This window comes from Pelodiscus sinensis, chromosome 28, assembly GCF_049634645.1.
Source record: "Pelodiscus sinensis isolate JC-2024 chromosome 28, ASM4963464v1, whole genome shotgun sequence".
Classification (NCBI taxonomy): domain Eukaryota; kingdom Metazoa; phylum Chordata; order Testudines; family Trionychidae; genus Pelodiscus; species Pelodiscus sinensis.
This window is the reverse complement of record NC_134738.1, coordinates 5,011,576-5,038,835: the sequence shown is the minus strand read 5'-3', so window position 1 is coordinate 5,038,835 and position 27,260 is coordinate 5,011,576. Positions and strand designations below refer to the sequence as shown.

The 27,260-nt window shown below is 62.0% G+C and overlaps 2 protein-coding genes across 3 annotated transcripts in view; one reads left to right on the top strand and one right to left on the bottom strand.

Moving 5' to 3' along the window:
• The window catches only part of LOC102448244 (interleukin-1 beta), a 51,522-nt gene that overhangs the window by 21,140 nt on the left and 3,122 nt on the right, over positions 1-27,260 (bottom strand). The window contains exon 6 of one of the 2 annotated variants that reach the window (XM_075910599.1): positions 26,881-27,092. In XM_075910599.1, coding sequence (XP_075766714.1) covers positions 26,881-27,092 — 212 coding nt within the window. 2 annotated transcript variants of the gene reach the window in all.
• Positions 11,229-12,759, top strand: LOC142820927 (uncharacterized). The gene is made up of 2 exons (XM_075910703.1): positions 11,229-11,837; positions 12,033-12,759. The coding sequence occupies exons 1-2, from the start codon at positions 11,288-11,290 to the stop codon at positions 12,602-12,604; spliced, it is 1,122 nt and encodes a 373-aa protein (XP_075766818.1). The 5' UTR covers positions 11,229-11,287; the 3' UTR covers positions 12,605-12,759.

Sequence of the window (27,260 nt, the reverse complement as noted above, 5' to 3'; positions counted from 1 at the left end):
ACCATGGGAACGAACAAACACAGGAAGCAGAAACAAAACCCGGGGAAGGGCAGGTCGCGGATCGCAGGCCCTCTGGCTCGGCTCCCCCGACTCCCCTGGGGGAGGCAGAGGAGTCATTTCCCCGGGACGTGGCGTTTTCCGGAGCCCTTCATCCCATGGGGGAGCCCCGGCGGCCCAGGGCTCCTCCGCCGGCCACAACGGCGCTCCTGCGGGAAGGGGCGAGCGTCAACCCGCCCGGCCAGCCGGGAACTGCCTGGGCTCATGTTCTCCGCGCACGGGCGGAGGCTTTGGCACAGAACCCGGGGCCCAGGCTTGGCCGAGCGCTGCCACCCACCCCGCTCTGCCCAGGAGCCTCCGTGAACCACAGAGCCCCCGGGCCTGCTTCAGCCAGTGCAGATTTGGGGCATCAACTGTCCAGCCCGGCTCCCCCACCTGCCTCGGCTCTGGCCACTCCCGGAACTGGCCAGCACCCTCCCTGCAGCGTCTCGGAGGGGGGGGGGGGTCTCTGCACACTGGCCCCGCCTCCAGCGCCGACTCAGCAGCTCGGGGGGGAACTGCAGTCAATGGGAGCTGACACCTGCAGGCAGCAGCACTCGGCAGAGACCCCCCAGCGCCCGCCTAGGCCCTGCCGGCGCTTTCAGGACCCGCCCAAGTTAAGTGCCACTCCCCTCATGCCTCCTGCAGCAAAGCCCCTGTCCCAGCTCAGAGCCTGCACCCCACACCCCAACTCCCTCCAGAGCCCGGTCGATCCCCCTGCACCCCAACTCCCTCCAGAGCCCGGTCAATCCCCCTCCTGCACTCCAACTCCCTCCAGAGCCCGGTCGATCCCCCTGCACCCCAACTCCCTCCAGAGCCCGGTCAATCCCCCTGCACCCCAACTCCCTCCAGAGCCCGGTCGATCCCCCTGCACCCCAACTCCCTCTAGAGCCCGGTCGATCCCCCTGCACCCCAACTCCCTCCAGAGCCCGGTCGATCCCCCTGCACCCCAACTCCCTCCAGAGCCCGGTCGATCCCCCTGCACCCCAACTCCCTCCAGAGCCCGGTCGATCCCCCTGCACCCCAACTCCCTCCAGAGCCCGGTCGATCCCCCTGCACCCCAACTCCCTCTAGAGCCCGGTCGATCCCCCTGCACCCCAACTCCCTCCAGAGCCCGGTCAATCCCCCTGCACCCCAACTCCCTCCAGAGCCCGGTCAATCCCTCCTGCACCCCAACTCCCTCCAGAGCCCGGTCGATCCCCCTGCACCCCAACTCCCTCCAGAGCCCGATCGATCCCCCTCCTGCACCCCAACTCCCTCCAGAGCCCGGTCGATCCCCCTGCACCCCAACTCCCTCCAGAGCCCGGTCGATCCCCCTGCACCCCAATTCCCTCCAGAACCCGATCGATCCCCCTGCACCCTAACTCCCTCCAGAACCCGATTGATCCCCCTCCTGCACCCTAACTCCCTCCAGAGCCCGGTCGATCCCCCTGCACTCCAACTCCCTCCAGAGCCCGGTCGATCCCCCTGCACTCCAACTCCCTCCAGAGCCCGGTCAATCCCCCTGCACCCCAACTCCCTCCAGAGCCCGGTCAATCCCTCCTGCACCCCAACTCCCTCCAGAGCCCGGTCAATCCCTCCTGCACCCCAACTCCCTCCAGAGCCCGGTTGATCCCCCTGCACCCCAACTCCCTCCAGAGCCCGGTCGATCCCCCTGCACCCCAACTCCCTCCAGAGCCCGGTCGATCCCCCTGCACCCCAATTCCCTCCAGAACCCGATCGATCCCCCTGCACCCTAACTCCCTCCAGAACCCGATTGATCCCCCTCCTGCACCCTAACTCCCTCCAGAGCCCGGTCGATCCCCCTGCACTCCAACTCCCTCCAGAACCCGATCGATCCCCCTGCACCCTAACTCCCTCCAGAACCCGATCGATCCCCCTCCTGCACCCTAACTCCCTCCAGAGCCCGATTGAACCCCCTCCTGCACCCCAACTCCCTCCAGAGCCTGATCGATCCCCCTCCTGCACCCCAACTCCCTCCAGAGCCCGGTCGATCCCCCTGCACTCCAACTCCCTCCAGAACCCGATCGATCCCCCTGCACCCTAACTCCCTCCAGATTCCCCCTGCACCCTAACACCCTAACTTCTAAATCCTGCTGGAAAGGGATAACAAGTGGAGTTCCTCAAGGGTCTGTTTTGGGACCCGTACTATTCAATATCTTCATCAATGATGTAGATACTGGGATAGAGAGTACGCTTATTAAGTTTGCAGATGATACCAAACTGGGTGGGGTTGCAACTTCTTTGGAGGATAGGGACATAATTCAAAATGACCTTAGCAAGTTAGAGAAATGGTCAGAGGTAAACAGGATGAGGTTTAATAAAGAGAAATGCAAAGTGCTCCACTTAGGAAGGAACAATCAGTTCCATACATACAAGATGGGAAGCGACTGTCTAGGAAGGAGCATGGCGGAAAGGGATCTAGGGGTCATAGTGGACCACAAGTTGAATATGAGTCAACAGTGTGATGCTGTTGCAAAAAAAGCAAATATGATTCTAGGTTGTATCAACAGGTGTGTTGTAAGCAAAACTCGTGAAGTCATTCTGCCGCTCTACTCTGCACTAGTTAGGCCTCAGCTGGAGTACTGTGTCCAGTTCTGGGCGCCACATTTCAAGAAAGATGTGGAGAAATTGGAAAGGGTACAGAGAAGAGCGACAAGAATGATTAAAGGTTTAGAGAACATGACCTATGAAGCCAGGCTTCATGAACTGGGCTTGTTTAGTTTGGAAAAAAGAAGATTAAGGGGGGACATGATAGCGGTTTTCAAATATCTAAAAGGGTGTCACAAGGAGGAAGGAGAAAATTTGTTCCTCTTGGTTTCTGAGGACAGGACAAGGAGTAATGGGCTTAAAGTGCAGCAGGGGAGGTTTAGATTGGACATTAGGAAAAAATTCCTAACTGTCAGGGTGGTCAAATATTGGAATAAATTGCCAAGGGAGGTGGTGGAATCTCCCTCTCTGGAGATATTTAAGAACAGGTTAGATAGACATCTGTCAGGGATGGTGTAGACGGAGCATGGTCCTGCCTTGAGGGTGGGGGCTGGACTCGATGACCTCTTGAGGTCCCTTCCAGTCCTATTATTCTATGATTCTATGAGAGCCCGATCGATCCCCCTCCTGCACCCCAACTCCCTCCAGAGCCCAGTCGATCCCCCTCCTGCACCCCAACTCCCTCCAGAGCCCGGTCGATCCCCCTGCACCCCAATTCCCTCCAGAGCCCGGTTGATCCCCCTCCTGCACCCCAACTCCCTCCAGAGCCCGATCGATCCCCCTCCTGCACCCCAATTCCCTCCAGAGCCCGATCGATCCCCCTCCTACACCCCAACTCCCTCCAGAGCCCGGTCAATCCCTCCTGCACCCCAACTTCCTCCAGAGCCCTGTCTATTCCCCTACTGCACCCCAGCCCCTGCCCTGGCCAGGGGAAATGGGGGAGAGCAAGCGGGGGGAAGGGGTCTGAAGGGAACAATGCTGGGAGCCAGGCCGGCTGTTCATGGACACCAAGAGCCGGGTGGATTTGTCCTGGTTTCCACGTGTCAGGCATGGGGTTCGAGTTCGGTTCATCCAGCGCCACCACACGCAGGCGTGGACCCCGAAGCACTTGCTGCCGAGCTCGCGGCAGTCGGGGCGGCAGCTTCAGAAGGGACGAGGTGCTGAGAAATGAAGATGGAGGGAAAGGGCGGGGGAACGGCCCAGCAGCTACCTCAGGCCTGCCCTTCAGGGCACAGCAAGGGGGGCCCAAGGCAGCCTCCCCGCCTCCGTCCTGGTGCGCCTGGGGCCGCTGCAGTGGCTGCACGTCGGCCTGGCCCAGGCCCAGCTGCGAGTGCCGGGGAGACGGGCCTTGGACCAGGCCCGAGAAGGCCCGCGCCCACTGAGCGAGGGAGGGTCTGGCTGCGAACTGACCACGTAGCCGTGGGGTGCCCAACACTAGGGCAGCCGCAGCCGCCTCTGCCCTCCCGGCTGCACCGTGCGCTGGTCTCGCTCCTCACGGGAGCTGGGCCAAGGAGGGATTTCACCTCCCCCAGCTCGCCCCTCTGAGCGACTGACAACTTCAGGCTGGAAATAAAGGACAAGGGTTCGCCAGTGCTGAGCCGCGATCGGCCCTCGGAGCCGCGATCGGCCCTCGGAGCCGCTTACCCAGGGCGTTGCTGTAGGGTTGCCAGATGGTTTCAACAACAATACCGGACACGCTTATCATGACCTCACAATTAACATTACAGCTGAGTTAGAACATCCCGGACAGACAGCTCAAATACTGGACTGTGCGGTTCAAAACCAGACCCCTGGCACCCCTACGTGGCCAAGCGCCCATCACGTGGCTAGAAGCCGGGCATCTTCCCGGGAGCTGCGCTGCAGCTCAAGCAGGAGGCAGAGGCGGGGGTGCCTGGGGAAGGCGCTGGGCGCGGGAGGTGCTCAGACTGGAGATCGGGAAGGGTCCCCTCCTGGCCTGACTGGGTACGTCTACACTACAAAGTTAATTCGAACTAACAGCCGTTAGTTAGTTAGCGTCTACACATGCAAACCGCTAGCGGAGCGCTTAATTCAAACTAGGTAAACCTCATTCTCCGAGGACTAACGCCTAGTTCCAATTAACTAGTTCGAATTAAGGGCTGTGTAGCCACTTCATTCAAACTAGTTGGGGCTAGCCCTCCCCAGCTTGCCCTGGTGGCCACTCTGGGCCAAACCAGGGAAACTCTTCTGCCCCCTCCCAGCTCCGGAGCCCTTAAAGGGGCACGGGCTGGCTACGGTGCTTGTGCCAGTTGCAAGGCTGCCAGCACCCAGCCAGCAGACCCTGCACCTGGCACTGCATGAGCCAGCCACCCGCTGCCACCCAGCCCTCCGCCTCTTCCCAGGACCAGGCTGGCGGCTCCCAGGAGCCTGCCCGGGGCCGCAAGAAGCGGGCACCCGCCTGGTCTAGTGCGGAGATCGTGGACCTCATCGAGGTTTGGGGGGAGGCCTCCAATGTCCACGATCTCCGCACTAGGCACAGGAAAGCGGCCGTCTACAGCAGGATAGCTGCCAGCCTGGCCACCAAAAGCCACATGCGAACCCAGAAGCAGGTTTGCATGAAAATCAAGTTGGTCCAGTGAGACTCCCGACCCTGAGCCCTGAGCTTAGAACATAAGAACGGCCGTACTGGGTCAGACCAAAGGTCCATCTAGCCTGTCTGCTGACAGTGGCCAACACCAGGTACCCCGGAGGGGATGGACCGAAGACAATAACCAAGCGATTTGTCTCGTGCCATCCATCTCCAGACTTCCACAAACAGAGGCCAGGGACACCATTCCTACCCCCTGGCTAATAGCACTCCATGGACCCAGCCTCCATGACTTTATCTAACTTCTCTTTAAACTCTGTTATAGTTCTAGCCTTCACAGCCTCCTGTGGCAAGGAGTCCCACAGGTTGACTACACGCTGTGTGAAGAAGAACTTCCTTTTATTAGTTTTAAGCCTGCTACCCATTCATTTCATTTGGTGTCCTCTAGTCCTTCTATTATGGGAACTAATGAAGAACTTTTCTTTATTCACTTTTTCCACACCACTCATGATTTTATAGTCCTCTATCATATCCCCCCCCCAGTCTCCTCTTTTCTAAGCTGAAAAGTCCCAGTCTCTTTAGTCTCTCTTCATATGGGACCCGTTCCAAACCCCTAATCACTTTAGCTGCCCTTTTCTGAACCCTTTCCAAGGCCAAAATATCTTTTTTGAGGTGAGGAGACCACATCTGTACACAGTACTGAAGATATGGCGTACCATAGTTTGATACTTCCCCTCCTCCTTCTTCCCCTGGGTTCCCTCTTCCAGCTCCCTCCTCCCAGGTTTCCTCCTCCCCACTCCCACCCTCTCTTCCCCTCTCCCACCTCCTTTTCCCAGTCTCCCTAGAGGTTAATCCCCCCCCCCCCCAGTTTTGTTAAATAAAGAGAGTTTCTATTTTTGAACACACGTGTCTTATTTTTTACATCAGGAAGGGGGGCTAGGGAGGGGTAAGTGGAAGGAGGTGAGGGAGGAATGGGGCACGAGCCGCCGATGGGGAGGACTGGGGTGGCTCTACGGGCTCCTCGTGGTGGAAGCTCTCCTGCAGGGCCTCCTGGATCCTGACAGCCCCCCGATTAACTCCCCCGGATGGCAGCCTGCGGCAAGTGCAGCCGGGCTGATGGCCGAGTGCTGTGATGTGCCGAGTGCGGGCACTCAGGGCACTCCAAGCCAGGACTGCTTTGCTGTCCCTCATCGAGGTAGACATGCAAGAGGGGAACCCTGAGAACTGTCTGTCCGGGGTGGGGGTCGGGTCCCTTTAAGCACAGCCCTCGGCTAGCCTGAGGCAGCAGCTCCACACTACCGGATGCCCTGCCGGCACCTGTTCCGGCCAGCCTTAACTTCAGTCCAGGGTCCACTCAATGTGGACATGGTATTTCGAATGAGCAAAACGCTCATTCGAATTAGTTTTTAGGTCTAGATGCACCAATTCGAATTAGCGCTGTAGTGTGGACATACCCATGGTGGCTCTGAGTGTGCCCTGGCACGTCAGACTGCAGCTCCTGGCCCGATTTTCTAGCCCCCCCCCGTAACGCCACTGGTGTGAGGCCCAGAAATGCTGGGGTGGGTTTGTCCACCCCTCCCAGAACTGCGGCTGCGGTGCCCCCTCCAGACGAAAGCCCCCGGCCCCGTGGCCAGCGGCTGTGTTAGGAGCTGCAGCTGGCGAGCCCCTCGGCAGGGAGGGAACGTGCCCCCGACACCCCCACATGCACGGCCCCGCCGCCTGGGCTAGCGGGCTCTGCTGTGGGCAGAGGGCGGGGGAGATGTGGGGCCCCGAGCCTGGGCACAGACGGCAGCGCGGGTGGTGCGGCCGGACCCGCCAGAACCCTCGGACATGTACCCCCCCACATGGTCACACCTGGTGGCTCAGCCTCCCGCCCCCAGCCCCACCCCCGCCCCCGCTGAGAGACGCCTGCTGTGGCCCCCTTCCCGGCAGAGTCTGTCATCGCCTCCCGGAGATGCTGCGGTGTGAATCCAGCCTGCTCTTCCCGGAGCTTGCAGCTACATCCCCCGCTACAGCCCCCGCTACACCCACCGCTACACCCTCTGACTACACCCACCACTACACCCCCTGCTACACCCTGACTACACCCACCACTACACCCCCTGCTACACCCCCCACTACACCCTGACTACACCCATCACTACACCCCCGTTACACACCCTGCTACAGCCCCCCTGCTATACCCTCTGACTACACCCACCACTACACCCCCTGCTACACCCACCCCCCACTACACCCTCTGACTATACCCCCTGCTTCACCTCTCCCGCTACACACCTCCCTGCTACACAGCAGAGCCTGCAAACCCTGACGGCGTCTCTGTCCCAACGGTGGGGGTGACAGTCGCCCACGAGGACCAGTTGGGAGCTCTGCCCATGTGTCCAGGAGTGTGGCAGAGCTGCCCGGGCTGGGGGGTGGGGGCTGGGATTCAGAGTGGATGGGGGAGGAGGGGCTGGGCTGGGGGGCCCAAAGGACTTGCCCCGGCCCCTTTGTGTGGTGGAAAGGAAACGGAAAACGACAAGCTGCGGCTTTTAGCGCGAGGGGCTTCCTGACACTGCGCAGTCTGGGAGCCGGTCTCATACAGGCAGCCTGCAAGGAGCCAGCCTGGACGGAGGCCGGGTGAGCTGGGTCTCACCCCCATGGCTACACAACCCCTGCTACAGCCCCTGGCTACACCCCCTTGTCACACAACCCCTGCAACACCCCCCGGCTACACCCCCTTGTCACACAACCCCTGCAACACCCCCCGGCTACACCCCCTTGTCACACAACCCCTGCAACACCCCCCGGCTACACCCCCTTGTCACACAACCCCTGCAACACCCCCCGGCTACACCCCCTTGTTACACAACCCCTGCAACACCCCCCAGCTACACCCCCTTGTCACACAACCCTACCTACACACCATGGCTACACAACCCCTGCTACAACCCCCGGCTACACACCCCCAGCTACACCCCCCAGCTACACCCCTTTGTTACACAACCCCAGCTACACACCCTGGCTACACCCCTTTGTTACACAACCCCGGCTACACACCCTGGCTACACCCCCTTGTTACACAACCCCTGAAACACCCCCCCGGCTACACCCCCTTGTTACACAACCCTACCTACACACCATGGCTACACAACCCCTGCTACAGCCCCCGGCTACACACCCCCAGCTACACCCCCTAGCTACTCCCCTTTGTTACACAACCCCGGCTACACACCCCGGCTACACCCCCTTGTTACACAACCCTATCTACACACCATGGCTACACAACCCCTGCTACAGCCCCCGGCTACACACCCCCAGCTACACCCCTTTGTTACACAACCCCGGCTACACACCCTGGCTACACTCCCTTGTTACACAACCCCTGCAACACCCCCCGGCTACACCCCCTTGTTACACAACCCTACCTACACACCATGGCTACACAACCCCTGCTACAGCCCCCGGCTACACACCCCCAGCTACACCCCCTAGCTACTCCCCTTTGTTACACAACCCCGGCTACACACCCCGGCTACACCCCCTTGTTACACAACCCTATCTACACACCATGGCTACACAACCCCTGCTACAGCCCCCGGCTACACACCCCCAGCTACACCCCTTTGTTACACAACCCCGGCTACACACCCTGGCTACACTCCCTTGTTACACAACCCCTGCAACACCCCCCGGCTACACCCCCTTGTCACACAACCCCTGCAACACCCCCCGGCTACACCCCCTTGTCACACAACCCCTGCAACACCCCCCGGCTACACCCCCTTGTCACACAACCCCTGCAACACCCCCCGGCTACACCCCCTTGTTACACAACCCCTGCAACACCCCCCAGCTACACCCCCTTGTCACACAACCCTACCTACACACCATGGCTACACAACCCCTGCTACAACCCCCGGCTACACACCCCCAGCTACACCCCCCAGCTACACCCCTTTGTTACACAACCCCAGCTACACACCCTGGCTACACCCCTTTGTTACACAACCCCGGCTACACACCCTGGCTACACCCCCTTGTTACACAACCCCTGAAACACCCCCCCGGCTACACCCCCTTGTTACACAACCCTACCTACACACCATGGCTACACAACCCCTGCTACAGCCCCCGGCTACACACCCCCAGCTACACCCCCTAGCTACTCCCCTTTGTTACACAACCCCGGCTACACACCCCGGCTACACCCCCTTGTTACACAACCCTATCTACACACCATGGCTACACAACCCCTGCTACAGCCCCCGGCTACACACCCCCAGCTACACCCCTTTGTTACACAACCCCGGCTACACACCCTGGCTACACTCCCTTGTTACACAACCCCTGCAACACCCCCCGGCTACACCCCCTTGTTACACAACCCTACCTACACACCATGGCTACACAACCCCTGCTACTGCCCCCGGCTACACACCCCCAGCTACACCCCCTAGCTACACCCCTTTGTTACACAACCCTGGCTACACTCCCTTGTTACACAACCCCGGCTACACCCCCTTGTTACACAACCCTACCTACACACCATGGCTACACAACCCCTGCTACAGCCCCCGGCTACATACCCCCAGCTACACCCCCTAGCTACACCCCTTTGTTACACAACCCTGGCTACACACCCTGGCTACACTCCCTTATTACACAACCCCTGCAACACCCCCCGGCTACACCCCCTTGTTACACAACCCTACCTACACACCATGGCTACACAACCCCTGCTACTGCCCCCGGCTACACACCCCCAGCTACACCCCCTAGCTACACCCCCTTGTTACACAACCCTACCTACACACCATGGCTACACAACCCCTGCTACTGCCCCCGGCTACACATCCCCAGCTACACCCCTTTGTTACACAACCCCGGCTACACCCCCCGGCTATACCCCCTTGTTACACAACCCTACCTACACACCATGGCTACACAACCTCTGCTACACCCCCTGGCTACACCCCTTTGTTACACAACCCCAGCTACACAACCCGCTACACAACCCCGGCTACACCCCGGTGGCAGCCATGGACAGCAGGGCGCAGGTTCAAGACTCCAGGCCTGGGATGCAAGGGCCCGACGTGCGACCAGGGCGCAGCCAGGCCGGGGCGTGTCCGTCTAACCGCTCTGCGCGACGCCGACGCAGCAGCGGCCTGGCTCCCTCCATGCACTGCGGCCACAGCGCCTCCAGCCGCCCGGAGCCAGACGTGCGGGCCCTTTGCTCCCAGGGGCACGTGGCCCTGTGTTCCCTTTGGCGGAGGCGACCCCCTCGGTGCTGTTCCAAGGCAGCGGGAGCCGGGGCGAGGCCAATGGCCCGGAGCCCAGGGGTGACTGTCCAGGCCCTGGCACGGAAAGAGCCGGGAGAACACTCCCTCTGCAGCAGCCTGCCCGGCCCTGCCGGCCCTTCCAGACATGGGCAGGCCCCATGCTCCTTACAGGCCCACAGGAAACGGACCAGCCACTGCCCGTGCCCTCGGGGGGGGGGGGGGGGGGCGTCTTTGGCTGCCTAGACGGAGGCAGACGAAAGGACGCCAGGTCTGTTCCGACACGCAGATGAACGGAGCGAGCCCGCAGCGCTGGCCTGCAAAGCAAACGTCGCTCAGTCCCTCCGGGGGCCGATCCAGGGCGTGGAAAACCCACCCGAGCAGCCTCGTGAAGCCGACCTGCCGCCAGGGCAGGCCACACGGGGCCGCTGGACCAGCTCCCTCCTTGCAGGAGGCGGGTTCGCTCCAGCGGCGCCAGCAGCGCCCAGTGGCCGGAAACTGACTCCCTGCGGGGCCGTCTGTCTGCTCCAGCCTGGGCCAGCCCCAACCATCCCCATTAACTCTCCCCGGGTATGTCTACACTAGAAAGTTAGTTCGAACTAACGGACGTTAGTTCGAACTAACTTTCCTATGCGCTACACTAGCGCTCCGTTAGTTCGAACTTAATTCGAACTAACGGAGCGCTTAGTTCGAACTAGGTAAACCTCATTTTACGAGGACTAACGCCTAGTTCGAACTAGCTAGTTCGAACTAAGGGCTGTGTAGCCCTTTAGTTCGAACTAGTGGGAGGCTAAGGCTTCCCAGGTTTCCCTGGTGGCCACTCTGGCCAACACCAGGGAAACTCTATTGCCCCCCTCCCGGCCCCGGAGCCCTTAAAGGGCCACGGGCTGGCTACTCACTTTGTGCCAGTTGCAAGGCTGCCAGCACCCGTGCCTGCACAGCCTGCACCTGCCACAGGATGAGCCAGCCATCCGAGGGCTCCCAGCCCTCCACTGCTCCCCACGACCAGCCTGGCGGCTCCCGGGAGCCTGCCCGGGGGCGCAAAAGGCGGGCGCCCGCCTGGTCAAGTGCGGAGATCGTGGACCTCATCGAGGTTTGGGGGGAAGCCTCAAATGTCCACGATCTCCGCACTAGCCACCGGAACGCGGCCGTCTATGGACGCATGGCTGCCAGTCTGGCCGCCAGGGGCCACCAGCGCAGCCGGGAGCAGGTGCGCTGCAAGATTAAAGACTTGCGGCAGTCCTACTCCCGGGCCTGCCTGCCAGGGGCCGACCCGGAGGCCTGCCCCCACTTCCATGCCCTGGACCGCATCCTGGGGCCTCATGCCGTCCCTGCCCCCCGGGACGTGATTGACCCCGGGGCAGAGGGACCGCTCCTGGACACCGAGGAGGAGGAAGAGGGCTCTGAGAGCCAGGAGCCTGCTGCCAGCCTTCCCAGGACCCGGGACCCCCGAGGCACCCCACAGAGCCGCTCGCCTGCATCATCAGAGGCCGGGGAGGCGTCCACCTGTGAGTACCCTCGTGTTCCCCTTATGTGTACGGGGGGCTGGGGCGAGAGGGAGCCCCGGGACCGTGCGCCTGGGCCTTGCCCACTACGGAGCAGCAGCTGGGGATCCTGCAGGGGCCCTGGCCTTGCAGAGGGGAGCTGGGTTTCACACACCTGGGCCCCTGGGGTAATTGACCGCTGGTCTTCTTGCACCACAGCTGCAGCACCGGGGCCTGCAGGGCGCACCACCCCGCCTGCAGCAGCCGCCCGCGCCCGGGCAAGCAGGACAGCCAGGAACCAGGAGGACTACCAGAGGCGGCATCTCCGGTTCCTGGACCGACAGCTCCGTCTCCAGGACCACTGGGTCCAGGAGGACCTCAGGCTGCGCCAGAGGAGTCTGGAGGCCCTGGAGGAGCAGGGCCGTGCCCTGCGAGGCCACCTCCAGAGCCTGCTAGACCGCTTTCCATTTCCTCCTCCCCCTGCTCCCCCTCTTGCTCCCCCTCTTGCTCCCCCTGCTCCCCCTCTTGCTCCCCCTCTTGCTCCCCCTGCTCCCCCTCTTGCTCCCCCTCTTGCTCCCCCTGCTCCCCCTCTTGCTCCCCCTCTTGCTCCCCCTGCTCCCCCTCTTGCTCCCCCTCTTGCTCCCCCTGCTCCTCCTGCTCCTCCTGCTTCCGCTCCTGCTTCCTCCACACCCCCTGTCCTCTCTGCCCCCCCCTCCACAACCATTCCCCACCGACGCCCCCGGACCCGCAGTGTGGCGAGACGGGAGAGGCACCCAGACTCCCACCCCTGAGCTTTCCTTTCCCTTCCTCCCTTCCCTCCCCTCCCCTTCCAGCTCCCTCGTCCCAGGTTTCCCCCTCCCTTCTCCCACCTTCATTCCTCCCTCCCCCACCCCAGTTCTGTGAAATAAACAGACGTTTTTGTTGGAAAAACAGGTGTCTTTATTTGACAGTAGGTAGGGAGGGGAAAGGGGAAGGGGGGGGTAGGGTGGAAGAAGGCCCCGGTGGGGCATGCAGGGAGAGGTCAGTCCTCCTCCTCCTCCACCTGGAAGCTCTCCCGCAGGGCTTCCCGGATCCGGATGGCCCCCCGCTGGGCTTCCCGGACGGCGGCGGTGCGGGGCTGACCGTAGTGTCCAGCCATGCGGTCAGCCTCAGCCATCCAGGCTGGCAAGAAAGCCTCCCCCTTCCGCTCACACAAATTGTGGAGCACACAACATGCCGCCACCACGGGAGGGATGTTGTGCTCGGCCAGGTCCAGACGGGTGAGGAGGCATCGAAAGCGGGCTTTCAGTCGCCCGAAGGCCCCCTCCACCACGATGCGGGCCCTGCTCAGCCTGTTATTGAAGGCCTGGCGGGAGGGATTGAGGTGTCCCGTGTAGGGCTTCATGAGCCAGGGCTGCAGTGGGTAGGCGGCATCCCCCACCAGGCAGACGGGCATGTCCACGTCCCCGACCCTGATGTGGCGGTCGGGGAAGAAGGTCCCGTCCTGCAGCCGCTGGCACACGGAGGAGTTCCGGTACACCCGGGCGTCGTGTGCTTTGCCGGACCAGCCCACATTTATGTCCGTCAACTGTCCCCGGTGGTCACATACGGCCTGCAGGATGACGGAGAAGTACCCCTTGCGGTTCACGTACCGGGACGCCTGGTGTTCCGGGGCACGGATGGGGATGTGCGTCCCGTCGATGGCCCCCCCGCAGTTGGGGAAGCCGAGGGCGCCGAATCCCCGGATGACGGCATCCGGGTCGGCGAGGCGGACCACCCTGCGGAGCAGCACCCGGTTGATGGCCTTGACCACCTGCGGAGAGAGACACAGCAAAGCGTCAATCAGTGGGGCGCCCGGGTGGCTGGGAGCGTGCGTGCCCTGGCAGTGCCCCGCGCCCCACTCCCGGAAGCAACCCCCCTGGCGGCGTGTAGTACGGCCGGGACAGCCCGACCCCTCCGGTGCGGGGCGCTTTCGCCTCCTCCCTCCCCCCCCTTTGTCCCTGGGGCGGCCCATCCCCTCCTCGCAGCCCCCCTCCCCCCCGGCTCGGTGGCCGACGAGCGCCGTACCTGCATGAGCACTGCTCCGACAGTGGATCTCCCCACGCCGAACTGGTTCCCGACGGATCGGTAGCTGTCCGGCGTGGAGAGCTTCCAGAGGGCGATGGCCACCCGCTTCTGGAGGGGGATGGCGGGCCTCATGCGAGTGTCCCTTCTTTGCAGGGCAGGGGCGAGCCACTCGCAGAGCTCCAGGAAGGTGTCCCTCCTCATCCTAAAGTTCTGGGTCCACTGTCGGTCGTCCCAGCGCTCCAGGACGATGCGGTCCCACCAGTCGCTGCTGGTGTCCAGACGCCAGATGCGGCGGGGCACGCCGGTGCCGGGGCGCCGCCGCGGCTCCTCCACGGCCCCCAGGGCGGCCAGGCGGAGAGGCAGGGGGCTGACGTTCCCCAGGTGGTGCCAGGCAGCCTCGAGCCATTGCTGGCAGGCTTGCAGCAGCAAGTCCAGAACGTGCACCAGAAGGTGCAGGGCGAGCCGTGGCTCCATGTTGCCACCTGCGGCGGCCCCCCCGAAGGGAAGCACCGACACAGACGGGCACAGAGACCGACGCTTTGCTGTCCCTCGGCGAGGTTGGCAAGCAAGCAGGAAAAGCTGAGAACCGGCTGTCCAGGGGGGGTCCCTTTAAGCACGAGCCTCAGATAGCCTCAGACAGCAGCCACACAAAGCAACTGCTGACCTGATGCCCTGCCAGAACCGGTTTCAGCTGCCCTTAAATGCCCCCCTGCGTCCAATCAGTGTGGACGCGCTAGTTCGAACTAGCAAAACGCTAGTTCGAACTAGTTTTTAGTTCTAGATGCGCTAGTTCGAACTAGCTTAGTTCGAATTAACTAATTCGAACTAAGTTAGTTCGAACTAGCGCTGTAGTGTAGACGTACCCCCCATGGGTAGATTGAAAGATCATGCAGCCCGTGGCCTCCGGTGTAGCACGGGCCACGGAACGGCTCCCACGTCGGCCCAGGGGAAGCAGAGCAGGCCTTTACCAGCGGTTCTCAAGCAGGGCCCCGCGAGCAGGTTTCTGGGGCTCTGCCAAGCAGGGCCCGCCGTGGACTTGCCGGGGCCCAGGACAAAAAGACGGAGTCCCACCCGATGGGGCTGAACCCAGCCCCGAGCCCTGCCCCCGGGGGCTGCAGCCGAAGCCTGAGCCAAGCTATCCAAGGCTGTTGTGAGTGATGGATCGTCCCGGCCAATGGGAGCTGTGGAGTCAGCGCCGGGGGGCAGGGCAACGTGTGGCACTGTCCCCCCCCCCCCCCAGAGGCCACCTCCAGGAGCAGGGGGAGGGAGGCAGAGTGGGCGGGGACCCGCCACAGCTGGGCACGCCCCTGCATGCCCCTTGGGGCAGGGGGCAGAGGGTCCCTGTGCTGCCCGGGGTGGGGGCAGCATGCCCAGAGCTGCCCCCCCTGCAGGGGCACACGGAGCTGTACCAGTAGCCGGCTGCCTGCAGGAGCGGCGTGGGGCCCCCAGCCACGACCGGCGGGCAGCCTGCCTGCGCCTGCTGCACCGCCGCATGGCGGGGGCCCCACGGCGTGTTTGATGGGAAGGCCGCTCCTGCTCACAGCCACGCACGCTTGGATGTGTTATTTCCTCCTGCTCCGGCGAGCGGGGCCGTGACTCATGGTTCCTCCCAGCCGGGGACTCTCCCTGTTCGCCTCGGGGCTTTCTCTTCCCTGGCGCTCCGTGGCCTCCGTGGCGTTGGTTCCGTGGGAGGGGCCCGTTGCTCACCCATTACATCACCCCACGCGCGGCGCCGCCGTGGTTGCATCAGCTGCCGCTTGGCGCACACACACACACGCCGCGCTGTTGGCCGTGGCCTGTCCCGGCGGGCAGGAGGCTGGTGGCGCTGGCTTGTGTGACCATCTCAGTAAGAAGCGAGGGCAACGCAGCCTCGGCGCCGCCACGCGAAGGCGGGCGCATCACTGCGTGGGGAAAGCCCCCTTCCTCAGAGGGGCTGGAGAGGCACCTACAGAATCCAAGCGACACGGGACAGCAAGCGCAGTTGCCGGTCGATTGCAGGACCCGTGTTCACGAAGCGAATGAAGCGGCTGGAGGCGTCTCATTCATACGAGTTAGGTTCATTGACGGGGTCCTAGAGCTGACAGGAACGGCGTTTGCTGCTATATACCCCGGACCCAATTCCCTCTGCAGTGGCTGGGCCGTGGCACGGAGCACGCTGCAGAGCCTGCGGCTGGCACCACGTGGGGAGGGCTCCCAGCCCGCAGAGGACAGGGCCCTGACTCAGCGTGGTCCGGACAGGCTGGAGAACGGCTCTGACCAGGGTGAGACCCAGCAAGGACACCAGAAAGCTCGTCCCAGAGGAAGAAAACCCGTTTCACGCGCGGAGAAAGGAAGTGACCCAGGAATCACAAGCTAGATATGAGTCAGGAGTGTGAGGCTCTTGCAAAAAACCCGTAATTCTGGGCAGCATGAGCAGGCAGGTGGTGAGCAAGACCAGAGGAGTCATCTCCCACTCGGCTCCACGCTCACTGGGCCCAGCCAGAGCGTCGGGTCTAGTTCCGGGCCCCACATTTCCGGACAGATGTGGAGAAATAGGAGAAAGCCCAGAGAAGAGCAACAAGAATGACGAACGGTCTGGAGCAGAGTTTCGTAAACTTTTTGAGACGGAAGAACACCAAACAATCACTGTTCTGGACAGGGCCGGCCCGAGCCATTTTGGCACCCTGGGCCCTGGGCAGGCGGTGCCGCCCTGGGTGCACGGCACATGTGCAAGTCTGCCCCCCCGGGGTGCACGGGCCCACCTCCAGGCGCACGGTGCATGTGCAAGTCTGCCCCCCCGGGGTGCACGGGCCCACCTCCAGGCGCACGGCGCATGTGCAAGCCTGCCCCCCCCGGGGTGCACGGGCCCACCTCCAGGCGCACGGCGCATGTGCAAGCCTGCCCCCCCAGGGTGCACGGGCCCACCTCCAGGCACACGGAGCATGCACGAGGCCGGCCCGGAGTGCACAGGTGGGCGCACGGCGCAGGCGCTCCCCGGCTACCGTCGCTGGTGCGCAGCCCGTGGCCACGTGGGTGGGCCGCACCTGGCCATGCAGGGCCCCACGGCCACGGGGGGAAGGGCACTGTGGGGGTTAACACGGCCCCTGCCCCGGGCGGCCACTGCAGCCCTCCGGGAACTGGGCGTCCGCACGCCCCTTACAGCTGCCATCAGGCGCCCCATGTCGGTTGGTGCCCTGGGCAGCTGCCTGGCTCGCCCAGCCCTCAGTCCGGCCTGGCTCTGGATGAGGAACAGCAAGGGTTTCTGCTGAGCCATTGGAATTCTGTTCTCCGCGGCTCACACCCAACACACGCTGGTCTAGAGAACACGAGCTCGGAGGCAAAGCTGACAGAACCGGGCATGTTGAAATGGCAGTGAGGGGGGGGTTCGGCTGGGTTCCTGCCTGGCTGGGGGTGAAACGCTGGAGGAAGTCGCTGGGGGGGGGGGGGGGGTGAATTCCCGTCCCTGGGGACTCTGAAGAGCAGGCGGGACGGGCACGGGCTGGTTTGGGGTCTCCACACTTCTGAAGCCTCTTTTGAACTGAAGTGCCAGAGAGGGGCTGGGGTGTGGGGGGGGGCTCTGGTTGAAGTCTGAGGCACGTGGCGGGTGCAAGGGGGCTCAGGGCTGGGGCAGACAGTGGGACTCAGAGTGGGCCCTGGAATGGGGATGTGGGGTGTGGGAAGGGGTTTAGGTACAAGGGGTTCAGCGCTGAGCGGGGGTTGGGGTGTGGGAGGGGGTTCAGGGCTGAGCGGGGGTTGGGGTGTGGGAGGGGGTTCAGGGCTGAGCGGGGGTTGGGGTGCAGGGGGGTGAGCTATGGGAGGGGTGCGGGAGGCTCATGGTTGAGGCAGGGGGTTGTGGGGGGGGTGGGCCTTGGGGCGGAGGCTCTGGCCAGGCACCACTCACCTCTGGTAGCTGGGTGGCGGCACAGGGGGGCTAAGGCGTCTCCCTGCTGGCCCCACGGGGCGGAGGGCTGGGTACGTGGGGGCAGGGCTTTGGCTGGGGGAGCAGGCCAGGGATGAGGGGGCAGGGCTGGGGCAGCTAGTACTTGGCAGGCTGCGAGGGAGGGGCTGGACTGGACTCCGGGAGGCACGTGGCTCTCGGGAGCGGCAGGGCCCCAGCGTGGCCAGAGGCCTGGCGCCCCCCGGAGCTCGACCCTCACGGGGAGCTGGCCAGGTACCTGCCATTCGATCTACGGGCCCCTCCGTGGCCTCTGCGCTGCGCCCTGTTTGCCTGAGCCGCCCCGTGGGAGCCGCAGGTCACAAGTGCCGGCTTCTTCCTTGCCCCGCCTCCTCCTGCCCCTCCAACCCTCACCTCCTCCTGCCCCTGCTCCGCCCATTGCCACAAGGCCCCCCCACACCCCACCTCCTCCTGCCCCTGCTCCGCCCATTGCCACAAGGCCCCCCCACACCCCACCTCCTCCTGTCCCTGCTCCACCCATCCCCCAAGGCCCCACCATGCCCCACCTCCTCCTGCCTCACTCATGTCCAACCTCTTGCCCCTGTTCCGCCCCAGATCCTGCCCCTGTCAAACTCTGGAATAAATTGCCCAGGGAGGTTGTGGAATCCCCATCTCTGGAGATATTGAAGAGCAGGTTAGATAAATGTCTCTCAGGGATGGTCTAGACGGTGCTGGGTCCTGCCATGAGGGCAGGGGACTGGATTCGATGACTCGAGGTCCCTTCCAGTCCTACGATTCTATGATTCTAAGAAGCCACATGCGGGGCCTGCAGCTCAGCAGCTGGGATGGAAGTTTCCATCCTTGCTCTACACAGCTCAGCAGAGCCTTGAACCCTGCAACCACAAACAGCAGCTGGCCCTTGTCAGCTTTGAGCCGTGCACTTGAGCTGGGAAACGACTAAGCGGTAAACAAGTTTGACCTCAGTCTCAGCTCCTGAGAACGCTGGGAATGGCGTTGAGTCAGCGCACGCTCAGCCGGTAACCAAATGGAATATAACTCGTGTAGGCAGCCCCGTGCCCGGTGAGTCTCACCAGGGACCTAGACCTCGGAGGGTGCTCTGGATTCCCCCAGCTGGAGCCACGTCGACCGCGGCCCTCGCAGCGAGGATCAGGGACGGGACTCCCCGCGGTAAAAGGGACGTAAGCATTCCAAGAGCCTTTACTCTTGCATGCGTTGCTCTGGGGCGCTTGCTGGTGCGTGCTTGTAAGGGCTGTATGACAACCATTCAGCAGCATTAACTGTGCAGGAGCAGGGCCGTAGTGAGACTCATCAAACAAACGATCCCCAAAGCACTCTGCTGAAGCGAATCCATAATCCTGTTTGTCCGTGGCCCTGTGAGCTGACACACCCCTTCCCCCAAGGCCCCACTGCACCCCACCTCCTTCTGCTCCTGCCCCTGCTCTGCCCAGGCCCTGCCTCCCCTCCACCCTTTTCCTCCAAGCCCCAAACCCGTCCTGTCTCTTCCCACCTCTGCTCTTCCCCCGAGCCACTTCTTCCAGCCTAGGGCTGCCCCATCCCGTCTGCTCTCCTCCCCCACCCTCCCAACCCCCTGCATGCTATGGGCACGAGGTGCTGGTGGGGAGGGGCAGGGTCACCAGTGGGTGGAGGTGCTGGCGGGGAGGGGCTGCCTGCCAGTGGGTGCTAAGCACCCACTATTTTTTCCTACTGGAGCACCCATGAGGCTAGTGCCGATGATGGGCCGTCTTTTGCATACCTCTATGCACCAGGCTTCCTGACTGGACTACGTCTCCCATGATGCACGGTGATTTCTGGTGGCGTGAATGTAGGGCATCATGGGAGTCGTGTCCATGGTGCCTCATGGGAGATGTAGTCCGCCGGGGAGCCCTGGCTGTAGGGGCGTAGGGGGCCTGAGGCAGTGCAGAGGAGCGCGGAGTGATGCCGACTGACCCCAGTGCCCACCCATGGAGGGGACACCGGGCTGTGAGAACAGCTGTTGCCTCGACACAGCCGGGGATTTGCAGCACCCAGCAAACTCTTCTGTGTCGCGGCTGGAGCTCCCAAGGGCGCCGGGTGTCAAACCAGGAGCAGCTCCCAGGGGAGCTCACGGTGCAGCAGAGGCAGAAGAGGCCTGGCTGGGCCATGAGGTCGAGGAATTCCCATGGGAAAAGGGGCCGTTTGCTTAGGAGCGGGGGGCCCTGCCGGGGAGCGTGCCCGATAGCCGGTGGCTGGGCGCTGCAGCAGGGAGCAGCGCAGCGGGTCCAGGGCTCCAGGGCGACGGCCCAGAGTTGTAATGACCCGCTGGCCCGGCCGTGGGGAACTCCCCCTCCGGGGGCTTCAGCAAGGGCTGCAGGGTCGCTGCCGTTTACTTGCCAGGCTGCGAGAATCCCGGGGCTCCCCGGCCTGGCAGGACAGAGCACGGCGCCCCTTCTGCCTGGGCCTGCGCCCCCTTCACACCCCAGCTGAGTGCAGCCGGGCATAACGGGCGGGCGAGTCCGCTCCCCGGGAAAGGCCCGGCCAGCACTCAGGCACAGGGAGCCACGGCCACGCCAGGTCCCTGGGCAAGGTGGGGGGAGACCACCAGAAGGGGCGGGGCCTCAGGCAGGAGGGGCGGGGCCAGGACAGCTAGCCCTCAGCGCCACCCAGAGCACGGTGCGCCGGCCGCCACAGCCCTTAGAGCCGCCGGAGCGTCCCGCACGGTGCTCTGACAGCGATGTAAAGGGCCTGGGGCAACTGCCCCCCATCAGCAGGCCTGCTCAGGTAGCGCGGGAAATTCCCTCGTGGACGTGGCTTGTCAGGTCCCAGCCGGCAGCTGGGCAGGAACAGGTGACAAGTGACACGAAATGGCACCAAGGGCCTTTCCTGGCTCAACGCTGCCAGCCAAATCCCTGGCACAACCAGACTCAGGAGCCGGGCACACAACCAATGTGCGGAATAAATACGCTGTATGCACCAAGGCACGTGCAGATGTGCACCACCAATAGAAACACATGCTGCCGGCCGTTGGCGCTCTGCTCTCAGCCAGGCGCGTTGGACTCTCTCCGGAGGGGCTGCCCAAGCACCCAGCTCACAGGAGACACGGCTCACAGGAGCAGCGGGGGAGCGGGGCTCACTTCCCACTGACCTGTGCCGGGCAGCTCACGCCTCTTCTCCTCTGCTGTCTCAGAGCTCCCCCGGCGATCTGTGTCCAGCGCCTGGCGCGACCTCGCACGAGGCTCCCCTGCTGTCCGTGTTCTCTTGACCAAAATGCCCCCTTCCCCCTGCCTCCCCACTCACGTCCAGCCGCACACCGCACGCTGCTGGCACGCGCCGGCTACACCTCACTTACACCGAGGCAAGCACCAGCAAGGCCAGGCCCCATGAGTTACAGCCACTTGCTCCCTCCTGTCCGGAAATCCACAGGAGCCGTTAGCATCCACCTGGGCCTGTCACAGAACCACAGAACCCTCGGGCTGGCAGAGACCGCAGGCGGTACCCAAGGCAGGACCAATCCCAACTCAATCAACCCGGCCAGGGCCCTGTCAAGCCAAGACTGAAAAACCTCTAGGGATGAAGATTCCCCCCCTCCCTGGGGAACCCAGCCCAGCGCTTCCCCACCCGCCTAGGGAAATCGTTTTTCCTAATAGCCAGCCTAGACCTCCCCCGCTAACTTGAGCCCATTGCTCCTTGTTCTGCCACCTGCCCTGCTGAGAACAGCCTCTCGCCAGCCTCTTTGGAATTGCAGGCTGCTCTCAAATCCCCCCTCGCTCTTCTCTCCTGCAGACTAAACAGACCCAAGTCCCTCAGCCGCTCCTCGTCGGTCATGTGCTCCAGCCCCCGAATCATTTTGGTCGCCCTCACTGGCCCCTCTCCAATGCGGCCACGTCCTTTCTGTAGCGGGGGGCCCTGAACTGGACACAACACTCCAGGTGTCCCCAGCTCCAAGGCAGAACTGAGTCTTGTCCTGTCGGTCCCACCCGGAAAGGACGGGTCTCGTGCTCCCTCTGGTGGAGACCAGGGCTGGGGTTCTGCTCTTGCTCTCAGCTCAAGTGCACGGAAGATCTTGCACGTATAACGTGAGATGCCCTCAAGTGCCAGCAGTGCCCCCCGGCCAGGTGCACTGGCAGACCCGACAGTCTCGGCACCAAAGGGGAAATGGGCCCAATCAGACATCAGGAACGGGAACACACACACCCTGTAGGGGAACATTTTAACCTGCCCGGGCACTCAACCATGTAGCCAGGCCTCCGCACAGGAATGTTATCGCCCAGTGACAAGGGGAGGCAGGCAAACTGTTCACTTCCAAGTTCAACTCGACCAGCTTGGGCATGAATAAAGATATTCACTGGTTAAAGCACTACAAAGGCAATTTCCCCTGCCTTTGATATTTGCATCTCCACACCAAGGGTATGTCTACACTACAAAGTTCATTTGAACTAACAGATGTTAGTTCGAATTAACTTTGATAGGCGCTACACTAACAAACCGCTAGTTCGAACTTAATTCAAACTAGCGGAGCGCTTAATTCGAACTAGCGGAGCGCTTAATTCGAACTAGGTAAACCTCATTCCACGAGGACTAACGCCGAGTTTGAATTAACTAGCTCGAATTAAGGGCTGTGTAGCCACTTAATTCGAACTAGTGGGAGGCTAGCCCTCCCCAGCTTTCCCTGGTGGCCACTCTGGACACCACCAAGGAAACTCTTCTGCCCCCATCCCGGCCCCGGAGCCCTTAAAGGGGCACGGGCTGGCTACGGTGCCCGTGCCAGGTGCAAGCCTGCCAGCACCCAGCCAGCAGACCCTGGCACGGCTCGAGCAAGCCACCCGCTGCCACCCAGCCCTCCGCCTCTTCCCGGGACCAGGCTGGCAGCTCCCGGGAGCCTGCCCAGATCCGCAAGAGGCCTGGTCTAGTGCAGACATCGTGGACCTCATCCACGATCTCCGCACTAGGCACAGGAAAGTGGCTGTCTAGGGCAGGAGAGCTGCCAGCATGGCCACCCAGGAGCAGATGTGCATGAAAATCAGGGTGGTCCAGTGAGACCCCCGACCCTGAGCCCTGAGCATAGAATGGCAGTACTGGGTCAGACCAAAGGTCCATCTAGCCCAGTAGTCTGTCTGCCAACAGCGGCCAACAGTAGGGACCCCGGAGGGGATGGACCGAAGACAATGACCAAGCCATTTGTCTCGTGCCATCCATCTCCAGCCTTCCACAAACAGAGGCCAGGAACACCATTTCTACCCCCTGGCTAATACCACTCCATGGACCCAACCTCCATGAATGTATCTAACTTCTCTTTAAACTCTGTTCTAGTTCTAGCCTTCACAGCCTCCTGCAGCAAGGAGTTCCACAGGTTGACTATTTGCTTTGTGAAGAAGAACTTTCTGTTATTAGTTTGAAGCCTGCTACCCATTCCTTTCCTTTGGTGTCCTCTAGTCCTTCTATTATGGGAACTAATGAAGAACTTTTTTTATGCACCCTCTTCACACCACTCATGCTTTTAGAGACCTCTATCATATCCCCCCTCAGTCTCCTCTTTTCTAAGCTGAAAAGTCCCAGTCTCTTTAGCCTCTCTTCACATGGGACCTGTTCCAAACCCCTGATCATTTTAGTTGCCCTCCCCTCTCCCACCCTCTCTCTTCCCCTCTTCCACCTGCTTTTCCCCAGTCTCCCCAGAGGTTAACCCCACCCCCACCCTGAGTATTGTTAAATAAAGAGAGTTTCTATTTTTGAACACACGTGTCCTTTATTTTGTACATCAGGAAGGGGAGCTAGGGAGGGGTAAGTGGAAGGAGGTGAGGGAGGAATGGGGTACGAGCCCCCGATGGGGAGGACTGGGCTGGCTCTGCGGGCTCCTCGGGGTGGAAGCTCTCCTGCAGCCCCCCGATTGACCCTCCCCCGGATGGCAGCCTGCGGCAAGTGCAGCCGGGCTGGTGGCCGAGTGCTGTGATGTGCCGAGTGTGGGCATTCAGGGCACTCCAAGCCAGGACTGCTTTGCTGTCCCTCATCGAGGTAGACAAGCGAGCAGGGAAGCCCTGAGAACTGTCTGTCCAGGGTAGGGGGCGGGTCCCTTTAAGCACAGCCCTCGGCTAGCCTGAGACAGCATCTCCACACTCTAAGTCCTAACCTGATGTCCTGCCGGCACTGCTTCCGGCCAGCCTTAACCCCAGTTCAGGGTCCACTCAGTGTGAATATGCTAGTTCGAATTAGCAAAACACTAATTCGAACTAGTTTTTAAGTCTAGATGCGCTAATTCGAATTAGCTTAGTTCAAATTAACTAATTCGAATTAAGTTAGTTCGCATTAGTGCTGTAGTGTAGACAGACCCCCAGTGCTGTGAATGGGGCACATCCAGCCTGACTCAATTAGCTTCATGGACATGGGCCCCACGGTCGCCAGGTAGCTGCTTTTGTTGTTCTATACCCTGGATTCTGTAATTTCCAGTCAACTCATCTGAGGACGTGGGTTTTGCCCACAAAAGCTCATGACCTCACCTATGTGTTGGTCTCTATGGCTCTGTCTACACAGCAGCCTTCCCCCAGTGCCTCCAGCTGTGGGTGCCACAGCCCTGCTTGGGGGGTGAACCCTGTCCACAGGGAAACACAAGCGTGTGCTGCCCCACGCCGCACTCCGGCCTCCTACTGGCTCCTGCGCCCCCCAGCCTCACCTGGGCGCGCCGGGCAGCTCCTGGCGTTCAGCTCCTGCCTGCAGTCTCCTTGCTGCCTGAGGGAACCTCCACCCCAGAGGCCTGATTTTTAACCACAGCACCTGCTGGGACCCACCTGCCTTAAAGGGCCAGTCGCACTGTGACAGGCCTGGGTGCAGACTCCCCCTGTGATGTAGTGGGGGGGTCACTGGTCGCTGTGCTTGGGCTGTGGGTGACCCCTACTGGCCTGGCGCTGTAAGCACTGCCCGGGGGGGAGGGGGTCACCCTGAGGGCCCTCATGTCCCATAGACCGTGGCCCAAGCGGTTCTCACCTGGCCAGAGAAGGGTTTGGACACAGGGAGGGGGTGGCTTTGGGAGGGGACAGGGAGAGCAGGGGGGAGCGTGGAGGAAGCAGACTGACCAGTGTAGGGAGTTCAGGGGCCTGTGACCCCTTCCCCCAAGGGAACTAGGGCTGCCGGCCTGTCCTCGTATACCTGCATCGCTCCCATGCTGGGCTGTATCCTGGAGACACAGGAACACCCCCTCTGTGCTACTGGCTGGCGAGTCACCTCTTGCTGCAGTGGGGGGTGCAGGGTCGGACCCCAACGCGCCATCACACCCCACTGTTGGAGGTGGGTGAGATGCCCTCTAGCCTGGCCCCTGTGCTCGCCAGTCACCTTGTAACCTGGTGCCGGTGCCGGCGCGGTGGTGGGGGAGGGCAGGCCCGCCAGCACGGCCAGGTTGCAGGCAGCTCCCCCTTTGGGGATCTCTCATACTGCGTTCCAGGTGGCTGCCCAATAGCCAGAGCAGGGGCTCCTCCCCAGCATAGGATGCAGCCAGCATAGAGCCCAGGGTCAGCGGACTGACATGGGGGTTCAACCCGTTAGAGGCTGCCCTTTAGCTCAAGGGGGGCCGGGGAGGGAGTGCCCCGGCCAACCCCCAGCCCCAGCCACCGAATGTGGGAAGCCAAGCTGGAGGCAGCAGGGGAGAGGGTATGAGACGGGGGAGGGACACGAATGGCTCTAGTTAGGGCACAGGTCAGGTCTGAGAACATGCCCAGCACTAGGGCTTGTCTTGCAGTGCCCTGCCCCCAGCTCCTTGGGCGGGACCGAGCTGGAGACCAGCAATGCCAAAAGCACTTGCCCCAGTCTAGCTAAAGGAGCAGCTCCGTTAGCTCCCAGCGGTAGTAGGCTGTTATCCCCCGGCGTCTCTGCAGCGACACAGGGCACTTAGCCAGTGCCTGAAACACACGCGTATCCCCTTTGCTTAGTGAACCAGGCAGGAATGGACGCTCATTGGCCTGAGACGCGGCACAGCAGTTTGGACAGGTGCTTTTCAGCTCTCTGCTTGGCTACTTATCCAAACATCACAGAATTGTTTCTGCACCCTGGCTGGGGATCTTTGACTTCCAGTCCAGCCTAATTTGCTGACTGCCACGCGCACCGACCACAGACGTTACAAGCAGGCCAAGGCCATTGTCACTAGTGTATTCAAAATCAACCTGGCAATATTAAATTATTTAATAAATATTTTCCATTTACAAAACAACATCTTAATGATAAAAGAGGGTTCACAGAAATTGCCAACAGTGAAAAACAGTCAGAACAAGTTCATCGCGAATTGAAACAATAAATAGCATTATTATAGAAAACGCTCGTACGGCACGGCCGTGTACATCCCGCTGTGACTAACACGCCTCGTCCCTCGGGAAGAACCCAGTGTGGTCTCGAAACCAGCCATCCTCAGACCCAGTGAGTCTGAGCCAAACTAGCGATCAGCACTGGCTCTGGGAATTCGTGGTTTCATTTTCTACAGCTTCGTAGTTAAACAGACTTAATATGAACACACGTCTCACAGCAAACTCACTCACCACTAGGGGTCTTTGATCAGCTACTGCCGTTTACTAACATAGTAAAAAGCACTCTGGTTAATAACATAGATGGGTTAAAAAATTAAACCTCACGGTGATTTAATGTCGCGCTGCAGGGAACCCCAGCCTCAGGCTGCGCACCACTGCTCTCCGCTCAAGGGCACGATGCTGGTTTGCATTGTGTTGGGGGCCCAGAGATGGCAGCCAATGGCGTGGCTGCTCCCAGGCCGGCTCCACTGAGCTGTCCAGGCCCCAACCGGCCGGTGGGCGTTGGAGCCGACAGGACTTTGCGGAGCTGCTGGTGTGAGCGGCGCGAGCATGGCGAAGGAGGCCCCGTGCGCAGCCTTGAACTGACACAGTGATCCTGCACCCGGAGCGGAGCCCCCAAACCTGCATGCTTGAGCTAATACAGCTCATGCAAAGGGAGCGGGTCCCGTGGGGCGCAGGACCCCCAGGCCAGGGGGCTCTGGCCCTGGCTCGGTCACCGACGCTGCGGGCGGAAGGAGGGAAGCCGGCCCCCAGGAAGCCGCTCGTAGCGAGGGCTCTAATGTAGAGCCCCAGGCGGGTCGGGGGGGCTGGCTGCTGGGGCGGGGCAGGGAGCAAGCAGAAGGGCCCATGCACTCGGCGGCCGGGGGCTCAGTGCTTGGCCTGCGTGAGCAGGTAGTTGGTGATGAACACCTCCCCCACGCGGTTGGTGACGGCGACGGGCTGGTTGCTCTCGGGGGAGGTGCAGATGTACCAGCCCCGGTGCGCGGCCGACTCAAACTGGGTGGTGTCCCCGCTCTCCACCTTGTAGAAGATGAAACGCTCCAGCTCGGGGCCTCTGACGTCCTTCAGGAGATCGGCCTCCTGCGGGCAAGGGGCCTGGTTAGAGAGGCCAGGGAGAGAGCCCCGCCAGGCATCTGGCTCCGCCCATTGCACCGCGCTGCTGCTTCGATTGCCCGGGGAGGCCCACCGGGCAGGGAGCGCTGCGGCTGGGAGCCAGGGGGCGCCAGTGCTGCCGGAGGCTGGGCGCGT

Coding starts and splice junctions, on each gene's coding strand:
- LOC142820927 (XM_075910703.1), top strand. CDS start 11,288: ATGAGCCAGCCATCCGAGGGCTCCCAGCCCTCCACTGCTCCCCACGAC. Junction 11,838..12,032: donor GGCCGGGGAGGCGTCCACCT/GTGAGTACCCTC, acceptor CTTGCACCACAG/CTGCAGCACCGGGGCCTGCA.